General features: G+C 43.7%; 1 protein-coding gene across 1 annotated transcript in view; it reads left to right on the top strand.

Annotated features, from left to right (window-relative positions):
- ANKRD33B (ankyrin repeat domain 33B) overlaps positions 1-11,558 on the top strand; it is a 44,824-nt gene extending 33,266 nt beyond the window's left edge. Inside the window, exons 3-4 of the mRNA XM_068396985.1 lie at positions 3,541-3,681; positions 10,708-11,558. Of these exons, the coding sequence (XP_068253086.1) occupies positions 3,541-3,681; positions 10,708-11,558 (992 nt within the window). The remainder of the gene's footprint in view (positions 1-3,540; positions 3,682-10,707) is intronic.
- Positions 11,559-17,613: the final 6,055 nt, after the last annotated feature.

Here is a 17,613-nt window from a genome sequence, read left to right as displayed (position 1 = left end):
AAGAGGCTGCGCTCCTGAGGGATCGTTCCTTGTGTTTCAGAAGCTGCATCTGTAACACGAGGTACAGATACTAAGGGAGATGACAGGGAGGCCTCTTTACTATTGCTGGAGGAGTTTAAAATCCACACTTGCCTATGCTGTTTCATGACTGCACAGACATGATGCTCAAATCTGAGCATCAGCTTGAATTAAATGGAATTATCTTAAAGACCAGCTAGAGTCTCAGAAGATAAGTGAATTCAGTTCCTCATACTGCTTTTGATAATTTAAGATTCTCATCCTTCAAAGAAAGTATGTAAAGCTGAAGTTTTTTGTATGGGCTGACCTGAGAAAGATAGGCTGGAGGGATCAGTGAAAAGCAGTATTTTCTTAGCAAGCTTATTAGTATAGAAAAATAACCACAAAGTGCTGTGCTTAGTGTGTAAATTTCAGGTTTGAAAATTGATCTGTTCACTTGCTCTCAATATTTCCTATAGACATGGGATCCCTTCTCAAAGAGAGCTCGCCTTCCAAATCTGTACATTTGTTGCAGCCCAGAAATAGGTGGTGATGCTGTTAAAGCAGAAGCAAAAGCATTAAACGTCAGTACAAGGACAATGCAGAAAAAATGGGAGATTGATGCAAACAAGAGATTGAAATAACAAGTGGAAAGAAAGGAAGGATGGAGAGTGATTTCAAAAAAAGGGAAAAGGGAAGAAAATTACATTACTTTTTTTTTCTCATTTCTGCTGCTGATGAGGACACAGCTACATCAGTGGCAGTGTGTGGTAATTGGCATATACTGGCACTTAGAGAGTTGTATTTGCTCACAAAGTATAGATGTTTTATGTTACAGGGATCAGCTTGGGGCAAGGTCGTAGAGCTGGGAACACAAAATCGAAAGTTATCCCAGTTTCTCCTTATTAAGGGAGTCATGAGAACACAGACACCTAAAGCATCCAGAAGATAAAATGTTCTGGGTGTCTTTGGTTCCACCCACCCGTCAGAAAGCATTCGTCACCCTTAGACCAAACACAGGCTTTTTGCAGGTACAATTCGAAATTGTGATGTTATATGACAGAGCATCTTCCTTACTATGCAGCTTATTCTTCTGCCTGTATTACATAGATTATTAGGTAATATTGTCACCATTATATGCATTTCCTCTGTGGCAGCGATTAAGTGAATGAAGCCATTACAGACATCTGTGCTGATCTCTAAACATGGCTTGCGGGGCAAAGAACTACTTGTGGCCCTTAGCATGCCAGTTCTGGTAGAAGATAGATCTGGCTTACAAACAGCAAGAGCCTGATACGAATTCAGTATCACCAAACTGGCTGAGACCAGGCTAATTTATTTTAGAGCTGCATACAGCTTTCATAGCAGACTAAAACACAGAAGACTCACCTGGTGTACGATTTAGATACACACTTCTAGTTCGCCCAGACGCAGGAGAACTGAAGCAAACTTTAAGGCCTTAAATCGAAAGTGTATGACAGAGTTTGAAGAAAAGCTTGGCAGCTCTGAGTTTTGCTTTGAATTTGATATCTGTTTGAACTAGGAATTTGAAGCAAACCTCAGAGGACAGAAGCTCCTGCAGATTAAAACTGAAGTGATTTTCAGGAATCCCTGAGACACAAAACTTCTGAGGATCACAAACCTCTTCACTTTCTTTGTTATTTTATTGCTGGTATTTTTTCTGTCTCATTTGGGGCCATCTGTAGTCCCTTGAAGAGTTTTGGCCAGCAAAGTCTTTCAGGATTGACTCCTAGGATCATCCCAGATTTGAAAAATGTCTCTTACTGCAGCTATACTTTTGGCAAAGGGAAGAACATCTTTACTAATGAAATAACTGCTGAAAAATCTTCCATCTTTACTTCTCCTTGTTTCAGTTCCTGTGTCTGGTTTCTGTGGTTAAAAAGCAGTATTTCAGCTGTTCCAAAACCTTCATGAAGATGCACACTGTACATCAGTGAAACAGAGCATGTCCTGCAAAACAATTTGGGCACAAAGATTCTCCCAGTAGTAACTGACACCCTGCTGGAATCTGATCTTATGCTATAAAGTCAGTGAAGCTGAACCCTCTCGATTGAGTAGGCAGGACCAGGTGATTTGATCCTGCCCTGAACCCAGTTCAGTTTTGCTTTATTCAGCTTCTTGCAGTTTGCCGTATATTTGTATTTCATTTGCATCAGACTGCACAAGGTACAGGGAGCTCCTTATTTGGTTTCCCCTGACTCTGGCATTGCTAAGCTGATCTGCACTATCTCTGCATCTGCTCAGGTTTCAGGAGAGTTTCCAGTTATGCAGCAAGGTAGCAGAGTCCAGCAAATTCTAGGAGATAAAGTAGCACCTAGAAGACATCTTAAATTAATTGGTAAAGATTCCTTAACTTGCTTTCCAAAGTGAATGCAGGACTGTGTTGGTACAAAGCGGCTGCTGATGAAATCTGCACCAGATGTGACACTACAGACTTTTAAAATTGTCCTGTATGAAATATGATCTGATTCAGTAATGTTTCTAGATGAATTTGAATGACATGCATCACAGAATATTCAGCTGGACTGCAGAGTGAGAGGAGAGAGTATTTTTACAGCTCCTAGTAATTAAATTGTGATTGTTGCAGCTGCCTGACAGACTGCATTATTTTATAAAGCATCAAAGCATCATAAAATGAATGACAAGTGAAGGGAAAACTGTTTTGAATGAGTCATAACGGAACTAGATACTCATCTTGTTCTGATAGTCCAATTATAAAGACTTGATGTTTTAATTGGTCTTCCAACCATTTAGCCAGAGATGTCTTCAACTGCTCAGTACACCCTTGCTGACACCAGTTATCCTGCCATACAAGGCACATGAATGGCAACAACAGTTGCTTTTAGAAAGAGAACTCAAGTTATTTATTTCACTAACAAAACTGAACATCAGCCCCATTTTCCTACTGCTGGAGAGTAGACAAGTGGCTTTACACTGTCAGATGGAAAAATAAGAGTGTGGGATTCTACACAAATATTTCTTTGTCTTGTATCAGGCCTGGCATGGTTTGTTAGTATTATTGGCTGGAACTACCACATGTAATCACTTTTTAATGAAGCACCATTATAGTAAGGCTCAAATTCACCAGGGGAGTGAAAAAGCTGAACCTTTGCAGTCATTTCCCCCACGTGGTAGGTCTTCCTTCCATAAGCCATAGGAATTCCCTTTGCAGTGCTACTCACTGCATCAAGAAACTGAGACCCCTTGCAACCTCAGAGTGACCATCTTTGGTTTTCAATTACTTCTTTACCTTAAATTGACTTTTCAGAGGGGAGAGCAACTTGAGAGAAGATGGGAATCCAGGTTTCCAGGCTCCTAGCCCAACACTCTGGTCACAAGTCAGTGCCACTTAACCCTAAGGCTAATGACTGGAATGAGCAGAAGAGGATATGAAGAAAAGAGGCCTTAATAGTTACCTACATTTTTCCAGTTATCAAACTTGCAGGAGTAATTTTTTGTTTAGCCTTGAGACAGCGCCTTAATTCTGTGACATATTTTCTTTTCTTTTTCATTTCTTTAAAGGGCACATAACCATTACAAACTATTTATTGAACTATTTTCCCGGGCTTGATATTGAGAAGAGGAATGTGTTCGGACTCACAGCACTGATGAAGTCTGCGATGCAGGGCCGAACTGAATGCGTGAAAGCCTTGATGTTGGCAGGTATGCAAAGTGCTTTGCTGCTTCTTCATCATCATCTACCTGTAAATACTAGACAGTCACACGCAAACACAAGAAGAAAACTGGCTCTTGGGGTGTTTACTCTGAGAGGTGTTGTGCAGCCTTCCCTGGAAACAGGTGCAGCTTTTAAATAAGTCATAAGCAAGGTGGTGAAGCCATGTGCTGCAGGTGCAGGAACACTCAGTTTGCCTGTGGAAACTCATCCAGGATCTCTCCAAGAGCTCTCAGGATGAGATTCATTGTCTCCAGGAGAGTTCGGGGAGTTTGATCATCAAGATTTGTAGACAAGGAGTTAATGAAGTTCATGACACAGTTGGGAAAGACATGCAGGTCTCTTGCTGCCAGCTCTGTGGGTGTGATGGTGCAAGGGTGCATGATGGTGGTGGGACCATAGCCAGATCTCCACCACCTCTCTTTGAGGCTTCTTCTCAAAGGGAGGTGAGCCAAGGGTGACAGCGAGGCAGGTCCTGGGGCAGGGAGTGGAGAGCCTTGGGGGCTCTGGCTCCTGTCAGGAGAGTTGGGTGTAGGTTTCATATCCCACAGGGGACGTTGGTGGGAAATTTGGCGACATAGGGAATAACCTCTCTTTCTAACCCCTCTGCAAATCTGAGTTGGGTCTCCAGGTTTATGGGCAACAAGGCACCAGCAGGTCTGTATCTGCTGCAAGGAGCGAGTCGTGGCACAGGGAGTGTGAGGGTCCATCTCTGCCCACCTGCTTCTCCACATCTGAGAACAGGAAATAGCTTTTTTGCTGTTGGCTCTTGACTGTGGCTGAATTTCCAGCTGTATGCGTTGAGAGGTGAAGGGGTCCTGGAGAGGAAACTCAGAAGGGTGAGAAGCACTGGGGCAACAGCCTCTACAGGAGCAGTCCCAGCACACAGCACCTTTTAGCCACAATGTTGTATGTTTTTATTATATTAAGCAATTGGGATATAAATTTATTACCTAATGATTAAATAGCTAGCATATAGTAGTATATGTTCTTGTATTACAGTAGCAGATTTTTGACACAAATTAAATACTACAGAAATGATAACAGATTGCATGTGAATATTGTTACTGTCTAGACCAAGAATCTTACAGGTCCATTTCATTGAGAGAGATCTTGAATAAGTAGTTTATTTCAGTCATTTCACTGTCACAGAAGTCTAACGCCTTATAATCTGAATGTTTTAAGTCGCAGGCATTTATCAAGCATAGTGATATTACTTTCATTCATTTTCATAATATCCAGCTTCTAGATGTTGATATGACACAGAAAATGTTTGCATGATGTGGTAACCAGCATGTTATTTTCTGCAACATTCCGTAGCCTATTGTACTGGAATCAAGGCTTTGGAATTGGGTGATTCATTTTGGAGTTAAATTTTTATGAAACAAAATTATAAAATGACTGTCAGAGCTCAAGCACTTCTAGACACAGATGCACTTTCTGGACTAACACATACTTTGTGCAGATGCTAGTTCAGAATTTTCCAGTGCCCATTATAAATTAACACTCAAAATGAAACGCCAATCCCAAGACCTTATGACTTGTCAAATACACCTTACAGTCTCATGGCTTTCTATTATTATCACTGGAGACCTGATGGAAGCTTGTTCTTTCTGTTTTGGTCACTAAAAGCTATTTCACAACCTCTCCGTCTTTGTAGACAACTCAGTCCTTGTTATTCTACTTCTACAAAAAGTATCGATATCAAAGTTCACTATGTGGTTGCTGCCTCTGGCATCTGAATAGCCACCTTCTCATTTTCATGATTCATAAGAAAACAGAATATTGGGGAGAACAAACCTTTAGCCAGCCAGAAAATAGCTTTATTAGCCTCCATATTGAGTTTGCCTACAGAAAGTTGTATCAGCCTGTTTGTGCATCAGAGATAGTGAGGATACCAAAGATCATCCATTTGCTAAAGAGGTGTAGCGTTAATATACTCTTGAGTTTCTAAATTGCAGTTTATATACATATTTTGCTGAGTATTTTGCAGGTCCTCACATTTTTAGTTCAAAATATGGGCCACAAAGGAAGTGTAGTAAATTGCCTGAACCCATTTTAATATCTGATTGGTTTTCAGCACTGTACAGCCTGGTGAAACGTAGGGAGGGACAGAGCTGCTAATTCAGAATGGATTTAGAAGTAGTTCGGGGCTTAAGGGACACTGAGTGGCTGCTGACAATAAAGTGCTAGTTTGCTGAAGAAGGTGAAAGAAATTGTTATTAAAACATTTGGTGAAAAAATCAATTTCATAAATAAACCAGCAAAATTCTATGTTAAAACATAAGAATACATGGAAATGTAGGGGGAAAACACCCATAATCAGCTGTGGGTCTACTTGCGTAGCTACAAAGCAGGCATGTGTCTTCAGAAATTACTTACAGCCAGGAGGTTTTTAAACCCAGGATCTGTTTACTAGCTTGGGAAAGACCTCTGTTGGTAGCCACCTACTTATGGCAATGCAGGAGCTCAGTAAAGCAGAATAACTCACCTTCCTAGCCATCTAAGCATGGATTTAACACAGTCAGATGGGGAAGAGGTAACAGCAACGTGTGACAGATGGTTGGAGCTGGATTGTCAAAGTGACTGCTCTTTCCGATATTTGAGTTCCTGGAGGGTGGCCAGGGTCAATCACTACAAGATTAAGGCGCTCTGAGACGCTTGGCCATAATGTTTGCTCTTTCAAAGTGAGTCTTTGGAACATGTGACTTTGCTATTCTTGAGCGCACAGAGAGTGAGGGGGGAGCCCCATGGCTCATCGGTGGTTTGTCACAGGCTGCTGCGCTGCCAGGACCGCACTGCTGCCAGCGTTCAGCAGGCAAGCCAGCCTGAGCAGGAGCACAGAAATCCCAGTAGTGATTCACGTGTCAAGCCCTGCTGTAATCTCTAGTGTAAACTCAGTGCTGCTTTAGTGAAGTTGTCGGAGTGGCTGTGGATCTGGAGATTGGGCTTTAAATACTGCGTGTAAAACAGGTCAGTAACAGACGCCTGAGCTCTTTCACTCCCTGTCTTTAAACTCAGGATGTCAGTTTTGCATCCTGGGACATTAAACCTTCTTAATAAAATAGGATGCTGATATCCCAAAGGGGCACGTGTATTCAAACTAGTTGTGCTGAAAATGTTCTTCAGGGCAACTTTCGTAGGAAAATCAAGGCAAGTGGCAAATGCAGTTTTCCTGAAAGAAAACCTGTAGGTTATACTTACACTGAAACAACAATTAGTTCAATACGACTGCTATCACATTCAAAAAGGGACATGACTATTCATGTCTCTTCCAGATGAGGCATTCTGCTGAATGACAAGTTTGTTCAGAAACATCTCCTGATTTGTACAGAAAATCAATACCACGATAGTAAATCACACCTTAGAAGAGATTTTGTGATACAGGGCAAAAAGACAGCATTGATTGCTGTTGAAAGATCGGGATTTCAATACTCTGTAGTATTGTTTTCTGAGATAAAGTTTCCGAAATGCCTGGGGATGTATCTGTCAGGGAGAAGCAGGAGTAGGCTTCTCCTCAAAGGGAGGTGAGCCAAGGGTGACAGCAAGGCACACAGAGGCACGAGCCTCAACAACAAAGGCGCTTCATAAAGAAATGGAGCAGGGCTGGTGACAATAACCAGGATCAGCCAGTACTGCAGTGACTGTCAGGCAAGTTCATGGTGACAAGGAAAGTCCATAGAGACAAGGTAGGTCTGAGGTTAAAACAAGAACCCCTGGGTCGGGGTCCAAATCAGCAAGGCACGTGGCCAGGCACAGGCATAGCTACAACATATAGCTCAGGCGAGGACCAGAGCTCAGCCTCTGAGTTTCAGTGCAGCCCCCAAGCAAAAGTCGGGAGCATCCAACGAGCACTTTCTCACACAGCTCTTTTTATACAACTGTGATCGAAGGTCCCACAGATGCACCATATCAGAGCTGGCATGTCTTTTTCTTGAAGGTAATGGTAAGCAGCTGTCTATACCTCTTGCTTGTTTACAAGCAGAGCGTACTGTACATTAAAATTTATATTTGGAGACAATTCCTTTAGCTACTGTTCTTCCTGTGATAAATCCTTGCCTGTTAGGTGCACAACAAGGAAACAACTCCCACGTAATCTGCCACATTCCCAGTCAGCTCTAGTGGGAAGGACTGCAGACCAAAGGCAAGTGTTAAGAAGGGGACAGGACAGGAGGCTAGCCTGAGATGGGAGAGATTCAGGGGTAGGAAGTTTGGGTACGGTGGTTCAGAAACAGTCTAGTGGAGCAGGAGGCCATGTCTTTGTATGTCTTTGTTCCTCCTCTTGCTGATTTGTCTGTAGCTTCTGCAGTCATGAACTTCGTCAAACCCTGCTGCCTTTGAGATCTTGCAATCCTTTCTTCAGTCCACAGCTAATGAACAATTTGATTTGATTAAATCTTCCTCCTCTTTGCCTCCTCTCTGCCTTTCAGTCTGGGCCCCATGCTTGACTCCCTGCAGTGTCCCTGTGCTTTATCTCTGAGTGATCCTTTCTGCAAATTTCACTTAAACTACACTTAAACCAAGATCAGCTCTTTTGCGTAGGGTGTCTCCATCCTCATTCACTTTTGGTCTGTGTCTCTAGCATCCTCTTTTTAGGGGTTTTCTCAGAGACTTAGGACTCAAATTAAGTACTTTAACTAGTACTTAATAAAGTTAAAGATGAGCTTTTGATCACTTTCCCTATGCTCTCCTTTTTCTTCTGTTTTTCTGTAATGACAAAACATCCTTTGTAGAGAAGGTTATACTGGAGCCATTGCAAACTGGTTCCTGGTTACCATTCCTTATATCTAGTCCCCCTGATGCTAGTTTGAAATGCTGTCACCAAGATAATCCACCCTGAAAAAAATAATTTATCATGATGTTCCTCTGGCCTTTTGCTCAGGTCTCTGTCTCTGGACATCTCCCTCTTCCAAAGCAATGGGACAGAATGTCTTTTCTTTTGTTGCAAGATCTGTGTAGGTCAGTTTTGTTTTGGCTGTTTGAAAATCATGCTTCAGCTGATAGAGAAGCCCTTCAAGAAGTCAAATGTTGTAGTCTATTCATATCCCAGCTGGAAATGCAGAAATTATCTACAGGGTCAGTGATATGTGTAAACCACAACTGAATGTTGAAGAGCTCAGTTATTTTGAAAGCAGCTGGGCAAAGTGCCCGTGCCTGTCCCAGGGAACGTGCTGCAGATCTTCTGAACAAAGTCAGCATTCTAAAGCGTGCAAAGCTCCATCTGAAATCAGTCAAAGTTTAAAGGCAGAATATAAAACAAAGGATCTGCAGCTGAAGAACATGACTGCCTGAAACTAGAGAGTATTCACTCATACTCATTCTCCTATCGATGTCATTCATTCACCCACACACCCAAATACTCTAAACCACTAAGATGTGTGTGCCCAGGTGGTATGTCCAGGATCACTTGGGTGCTATGCAGAGAACATGATGCTGCTGTCAAGTCCTCATCATGTCTCTGAGATTCTTTCTGACTGGTGACAGGAAGCTAGTTTTTGGACAGATGTTCTGTGCCCTTTAGCAGTCACGAGCTGTAACGTGTTGGTCCTTTGTGACAGAGTTGTGCTGACTTCAGCTTCCCAAAATACTTGTTGCTGCTTATTGTTCTGCAGCAATTCTTCCAAAGGTGCTGTCTGTATTGAGCTTCCTCTGTCCTTCACAGAGCTCTTCTCTGTGAGCAGAACTAGGCACATGTCATCCTCGTTGACAAATGCCCACGCTCCATGCTAATACCAGGACTGAGAGGACTTCCCTGCAATTTTCTTGTTGGCAGAGAATATGGCAGCATTGGATGTAGTACTACCAAAGGTGTAAAGGATACAGTAGAGCAGACTAGGATGCTTGCTCCTCCTGTTACTCTTGTATCCTCTCTTCAGGCAGCCAGGTGCCCTGGGGAAGAAGAGTGTAACCCCACTTGAAAGCAAAAGAATGGAGAACAAGTGCAGAAGCCCATGTGAGGGGGCTTATAGGAACATGGAGAGATCAAAAGGAAGGCAGGGCTGGAAAACGATGCAAATATGAGAAGAAAGAATGGTGATGGGGACAGATATTAGAATTGGATGGATAAAGATCATAATTTGGGAATGGGGGAAGGACAGGCCAAAAGATAATATCCACTAGAAATCATTTCCTTCCAGGACCTAAAACTACTTCAAGTGCCTAAGCCTCTGCTGTCTAGCATGTGTCCCAGTCACCTCTTATGGCTGGTCCACTTGGGGATAGTAGCATGTTTTTGCTAACAACTACTTCATTTCTTCAGGGGTGGCTACCTAAGGTAGATGAGAGCAGCTGTTCTGGGCTCAGACTGAAGGTCCATCTCACCCATTGTCCACTCTCTGACATGTATGGAAACTTTCCTTATATTTGATCATCCTTGTCACCATCCTCTCAACTTTCCCTAATTTGTGGTGTCCTTTCAGAGACAAGATAACCTGAATTGTACACCTGGTATTTTCTCTGATTTTTTCCTTTTTTTTCCTCTATTTTTTCACTATTTTTTTAATGCTTTCCTAGAAATTCCTTGTATAGCAATTTTGGCCCCTAGTGATCACTGAGTTGATATTTTCATGGAACTTGTGAACATTAGCCCTAGACATCTCTCCTGAGTGGCAGGAATTAGTGCAAAGTCCATTATTCTGTGTGGGAAGGATTTTTGTGTGCAGAATAGTTTCTTTCCATAGTCATCACTCTTTTCTAACAAGCCTGATTGAATGGATTTTAAAATGGCAGGCAACATTCAATGCAGTTGAAACTCATTATGTCATTCTTTGCATTCTTTTAAGAGCATTTCCTATATACAGCCTTAATATTTTTTTACTTTTTTTAAAACAAATGAAGAGTTCAGCAAGTCAGGAACCATGATCTATCCTTATTTCATGTTCTTTTTGACACAAGTAATGTAGTGTGTCATGTGTGACATTTTCTTGCAGGGATCTGCCTGATTCAACTCTGATTATAGCAACAGTGCAGAAGTGCAAGCAATTTCATTAACACTAACTGTTTTTCTTTTCTTTGAGGGGCAAATGTTCACGCGACTGATCCAAGCCGTGGAATGACTCCATGGGAATGGGCTTGTTACACAGGAAGATCAGAATCTGCCTTTATCATGCAAAAGCTGATGGACAGGCCATGCCCAGAACAGTTTTGTGATCAATATAAACCAGAATGGCCAAAGATGAAGGAACTTCTTGCCAAGGCTGCAGAGCCAAAAAGCTGTTTGCAGAGGGTTTCTGAGTGCTTGAGATCAGCTATCATGTTAGGGTCTTTCTACGGCCCAGAAGAAGACGGGGTCCTCGATCACATGGTGAAGGTGACAACAAGCTTGAGCAGTCCTTTCATTGCTCTGTCATGCCGGACGGTGTGTCCAGGCAGCCCACCTTGTGTGGGGAAACGCAGACTGGCTGTGCAAGAAATTCTTAGGAAGCAGAGAGCCGAGGAGATCCGATCTCAGGACAAAGACCACGTTAGCAGCTATGAGAAGCTATTTCAGAACTCCAAAGTCACACTGATCCCCAAGAAGAAGGACCGGCGAGCCAGCCTGCAGCCCAGCAGCCTTGCACTCTCTCAAGCGAGAACCGTAGCCGCTAGGAAAACAAGCCTCTTGCCACTCCACCTGCTGAGACGGAGCAGCGTCAGACCGGGATTTGTCATCCCCAAAGTCCGTATCAGCAAGGCTCCTCCACCCACCTATCAGCCAGAAAATCCGAGAAGGAGGAGCAGCGCAAAGGACGATCCCTATTTGCAGATTCCCAAATGGAGATACAAGGAGATAAAAGAGGAGCGGAAGAAGGCAGAGGAAGAGGAGAAGAGAAAAGCCGCAGAGGCTCAAAAGCAGAGGCAGGTGTCTCCTGCCAGATGCAGGACTTGATTTAAAGGCAGTTGCTTAAAAGGTTTTAGAGCCACTAGTCTTGTTATCTGAGCAAGATAACAGACTGCATGCCTTCGTGCACGCCCACTGCTCACGGAGCTGGAACACTGAATAATGGCCTCTAAGGTGCAGAAACAGGGCAAGGGCTATGCCACAGTGTGTCCAATGGTGGAGCAGGAAGGTATGGTGAGGTGGAAGACTTACTAAGTTTACCTGTCTGCTGTTGATTGATAGGAAGTTTTACGTGGTGCAGTCCTTGTGCGGTTTCTTTTTTTTCCAGTTCCAGGTGAATGACTGAGAAACAGCTTGAAAAACAACATGTGTGTGAAAGGGTCGTATTTTGTGTTTGTTCTTTTTGTAATGGACAAAGTTAAGGAGTTGTGCTTTTGACACTAGACTTTCCCCCCTCTCCTTGCTTAGGTAGGCGTATTGCAAGGTTTTATAGTAATAAGAAAAAGTTTAAAATATACCACAGTGTCGGTGGGCAGTGAAAATCCAGGTATACAATTGTTTTGAATATACTAAGCACTTTATTTTAATTCCAGTAATCGGAGTTTAAGACAGGATAGGTATTAAACTATACAGCTCTATACAGTCTGTATGGATGCAGTTCTTAATGCTATTGTTTGTTCTGTTGAATATAAAAAGGGCCATATATGAAATATTTCTGTAGTTGAGGTATTCACATCCTCTGCAGGTATAAATCAGGGGCAGGGACTGATTTCTTTGGAGCAACAGAGAAGCTGAGCTAATTTTTGAATGCCACTGTCACCTAAGATTTGCCTCCCCCATTAAGTTTCCCTGTATCCGCTATCTGTTGTCTCCTCTTTAGTCTCAGGGAATTTTCTGTCATTGCATTTAACTGTAAAATAAGGGAGATGGTGAGCCACAGCTTTTTTTTAGGGCTTTTTTTTTAGGTTGATATTTAAGTTCCTGTTAAAAAAACCCACCAAGTTTACTGTGAGCCTTTCCATAGTATAGCCAGGACAGGATAATTATGCAGTTTCCAGAAGTTCAAGCAATTTTCCTAGGTATCGAGTCCAGCCATATGCTATGAACATCCAGTCAGAGATGCATTATCAAGCAGCTTGTCCACTAACATTTGGAAACTGTGGCCAGATGTCATTGTGAGCTGTGGTAGTGCGCCTTTGGGTGCCTGGAGAGGGCAGTACCTCACCCCTCTGTCTCAACACTGGGAGAAAACCTTCCCTAGTACACATGAGCGCGTCTCAAAGCAGGAGTTCACACAGGTTGCTGCAGGTTCTTGTGGTCCACAGTAAGGCTTCATTTGGTTTTACCAGCAGTCACTGTGAAAGCCATGCCAAACTGTGGCAAATTCCGATAAGGAAGGGCTGTAAATCTGCTGCTCGCTGAAGAAAGACCACATTCGTAGAAGCAGAGGTCTAACGCAAACAGCAAGTCATACAGCACATGCTCAGGCTACGTTTTTGCTTAGGCTTTGCTCCCATTTGCAATGAAATGTGCTGTGGTGTGTTCTCCTGACGGTGTTGCTCTGCTGCAGCCCAGGCAGAGCCCAGATGCTGCTGTCACCAGCTTCTCCTTTCAGTTAAAGAAAGGGAAAACTTTTTCATCCTTCACTCCCACAGCACAAAGTGTGGCTGCGGTCTCACTGAACTTTTAATGGAACTGTGCATGTCATGGGAGAAACAAATTCAGCTGATTGAAAACCAGCACCCAGACTGGTATTGCTAGTGAGCATCTGAGGGGTCAGGGCTTGACAGAAGTTATGACAGATGCGTGAAACAAGGATTTTCTACGCAGCCTGTTCTTTGTACCTCTTGGTGGAGTAGCTGTGCTGGCTAGACTGCATTGCCAGGTAGCCTCCCAGGTCAGAGTTGAAGGAACGTGCATCCTGCTAACAAACCTTCCCAGCCCTGTGAATATAAAGAGGATTTTAGTCTGCAAGTGCATCAGTGCTGTGCAACTCATAGGCACCAATTTTGTGATGGATTTGGTGTGACCAGAATATAAGCTGAACTCATTTCTTTGAAGAATAGGAAGACAATCTTTTAGCTGTCTGTGGCAAAGATATCAGGATAGATTTTGAATTGGTACACTGGATTGAATGGTTTAACTATTATTTTTTGTTTACTGCCAGCCCAGCGTACTGAAGATTTAGCATTCAGATTCAGTATCTGAAAAGCAACCTGTGCTGCAGGTGAACATTTGTATTTGCACTCTTGGTATCACTTGCAGGAGACATACAACTGACAGGTGCTCTCAGGGATTAAAGTACAGTATGCTAGAATCAGGGGCTAACAATGAAGCCAGTTTTGTAACCCTTTGTACTTTACTGTGTATATGTGTATAAATATATTTCCATTAAAAGAGGCACAAGCTGTTTATTGTATTTGGTAATCTTATTCTTCAGAGCGGTTTGGGGCTGCTGCTTTTCACTTTTCAGTAGATCAAAAAGCCCACCCGCTTTCACCAATGGACTAATCAGCACCATCTGAAAGCAGTTTGGTTTCCCTGGAAGCAGCTATTGTGGGTTAACTTCCACTCCTTGTGAATTTTTCCCTGCAAGTAAAAGAAGACCACTACATTTGTCCCAACATCGGGCTTTGGCCGGCCGTCTCGGTGTAGAGAGAAGCCATTGCGTCGATGACCCACAGCTACATTGCCCTGCTGCAAGCAGGCAGGCCCCTGGCCTCATTACAGGGAGTGTCACTGCATTTTGTGCATCTGTGTAAAGCTTGGCACTTGCTAGATTGGGAAGTGCAGGCACAGGGCTCTCTCTCCTCATCGCCTTCCTCCCCTGCTGCGTCACTGCCCCCCTGGCCATCTTACTTCTCCTCTTCATCACTGTCCTCACCCAAAGTGCTGCGCCTCTTGCTTGCTTTTTATACTGTCTGTCTGAAGGGTCTGAAGGTTGAAGTGGGCAAAGCTCCCGCCAAACATGCTCTGGAAACCTGAGGCAAATGGACTGTAGCAGGGGAGGAGACACGCCTGGCTCTTCTCCAGCCGTCCGTCCCCCTTGAGCTGCTGCTGCCAAGGAGGACTTGATTTCTGTTGGATTTCAGCACAAATAGAGAGGTTTGTTTTGTGTTTTGTTGTTTTTTTTTTTCCCAAGAGACCCATAACTATGAAATGCCAAGCGATACCGGCTGTACTTCAGATCGCTCCTGGTCATCAAGCAGGATGGTTTACCTCCTAAGAAATGCGTGCGAGCCCTCGGCAGCACCTCCTGGCAGCTGGAGCCCCTGAGGGAAGGCAGAGGTGCTGCTGCAGGAGGATGCTCCCACAGAGGGGAAGGGGACACTGATTCCTAGGGCAGAGGAAGGTTTTCTACCTGCCTTCGATGCCAGGCTGCAGTGTGGCACGTTAGTGGGAATGACGCTCCTGAGCATTGTGAGTGAAACTGGAGCACGGGCTGTGCCTGCCTTCACGGCCATTGCTTGTCTTGGTACACGGCGAGCTTTGGCATGACGGCCGGCCTCTCACCACCTGATGCTCACTCGCCGGGAAGCACCCAGCCCGATGGGCTGACTTACTTCTGCAGTAAGCAACAAGGATTTAATGTAATAATGGTGGAAAGTGAAATCCCAAGCGCTTCCTGACGTTCTCTAAAATGATATTGTGCTCTTATCTCTGGAGAGCAATGGTGTTGCAAGGAAGAGACCACCATGGAAGGTTTTTCAGGCAGGAACACAGAATTACATGTAATTGGCTCCTCGTGTCACTATGTATTATTCATGTGGGGTTTTTTATGCCAATGAAAACTGTTCCTTAAGCCTTGAAAAAAATCCTCACTGGGCCTCTTCATTGAATGCCTTTTTCTTAGTAGTCTGAATGCTCATGCTGTCCTGCTAAGGGACAGGTATTAGAGCAGCTGGAAAAAAACCCACCTTGAACAGAAAAATGGCATACAGATATGCAACATTCTTTGAGGGTATTTCTTTTTTAAACATCTACATTTCAGCAGGAAACTTCCAAAAGCTGTGACTGAAATTAGGACCCAATATGCAGGATATGCCAATTTGCAGATGGTCTGAACTGAGGCCTTTTCTTTTTTTTCTGTAATTCATGCGATGCAGCCTGGTTTTGCTATGTCTGCTCATTGTGCCTCACGACTTAACACTCTGCAGTTCAGTTAGGTACCCGGAGGTCGCAGGGGGGCAACAAGATGGAAAGGGCGATCGTGTCCCTCTCCCCTGCCCATGCATTCCTGCTTGTCCCCAGCAAACCTGGCATTTGGCTGGATTAGTATTCCACCACTTTAATGATCTAGACAAAATCGTTGGAGCCAGTGCAGGGGAGCAGGGAAGGGAAGGAAAGGGGCGAGATGGTGTCGCTCAGAGCCAGCGAGCTGCCAGGTGGCTCAGCAGGTGCTCCAGGCTGCGCCCAAAGCAGGGAGGAAGAGCTCCCTCCCCAGCACAGGTCAGGCAGCTCCAGAAAGCATCTAGCTGTGTGACACACAGAGGTGACACCCTCTTACAGGTATTTGTATCTCTTCTGAACCCCAAGGAAAGGGTCTTGGACTGGTTTGGAGATGGTCAGGAAAATTACATCCCTCCCTCCCTCCTTCTTTGAGCCCTCTTTGGGAAGATTAAACAAGCACCAGCAACAGAGCTGCTCAGCGACTTCAGCCATAAACTAGGGCAGAAAGATTTGTAAGAAATGGGAATTATCCTCACATTTTTCTTCCTTTTAAATTATCATCACAGGTAGAACTACAAACCCATACAGTCATTTGGTTCATTTAAAGAGCATCTTCATTACTTAGATTTACTCACCCAGATGGTGTATTCAGCAGAGAGAGCAGCTGAGCAGCCAGCCTGCCATCTTCTCGAGGCAAGTGAAAACTGGACTGACGGGTGGGTAGACTCTCCGTACAGTAAATTTTGCAACTAAATCCTTGAATTCCAAGTCACTGAAAACTGCTAAACTAATGCTATCAGAGATAACAGTGGGCAGAGATAATCCCTGGAAGAGTGGACAAGAGGTAATGGAGGCAGTGAGGGGGAAAGAAAATACATCAATATCTATGATGTGTCTCTGATTTAAAACAAGATTGGCTTCTTGACCCAATTTTTTCTGACTGTTGTGTAGACAAGAGTTAAAAGCAGCCACAAAGGCTTGCTCTGGTCTGCTAAGTAATAATTATTTAAAAAGAAAGTGATTCAACATGAGCCTCCTTCAGTGTCTCCTCTGTTTTTGGCAAGTTACCTTGCGTTCAGGAAGGTGTTCAAAGGTGTTGAAAACGGTTGCTCAAAATGATTAGGAAAGCCAGTTTTGCAGCATTCTCTTTTGAATCTTTTCACTCATCAATGACTTTGGACAGAGTTGTAAAAGACTTGATCTGAGGTTGGGGAAAATGCCTCCAACAGCATCTTGAAAATAAGAAAGTCAAATAAACCTGTCACCCAGCAGGCTGGCCACCAGGGACCCTCTCTAGACTGTAGAGCAACCTGTCTACCAACATGTTATGAGTTAAGATGAATACAAAATCAAAATAATAATCAATAACAGGGAACATCATGTAGGTCCTTCGCTGTGTACCTGTGCTAAATATGTTCAAGGCGTCAAGGCCTGCCCTTTGGAGAAATAATGCTGGCCAGAGGAGCTGAAGATCAGAGGTAGCCTGCAGAGTGGTGGTGGGCTGGCTGTAAGATACACACAGATCAAAAATGAAAACCTGAAATCAGCTCATTCAGAATAGGAGACATCAAGCAATTGATTTCAGTATGGACATACTCCTTAAGTGAGTCCAAGATTGCTCCTCTCTGTTAGTAGGGAGGCCAAGAGGTCACTTCTAGGGTGGTAAACACAAACCAGGGCTTCACATATGCTGTGAGGCAAAGGCTTCCTTGGAAATAAACCTCAGAAATAAAACTCTTCAGCTGTATAACTCCCTTGCATAGGGATAGTCCTGTATCAGTTCATTTCGACCGGATCTCCCCCATGAGCTATAAAAGTTGTCTACCTGATGATCCTGGAGACACTCTTGCTCTAGGATTTACCCCCAACCCAAATGAAAAAAAAAGAAAAAAAAGTGCTCATCATCCCCAGGTACCCTGTCTCTCACACCACT

This window comes from Nyctibius grandis, chromosome 3, assembly GCF_013368605.1.
Source record: "Nyctibius grandis isolate bNycGra1 chromosome 3, bNycGra1.pri, whole genome shotgun sequence".
NCBI lineage: Eukaryota > Metazoa > Chordata > Aves > Nyctibiiformes > Nyctibiidae > Nyctibius > Nyctibius grandis.
Note: the sequence above shows the minus strand (reverse complement) of the source record. Positions and strands in the feature narration are given on the sequence as shown.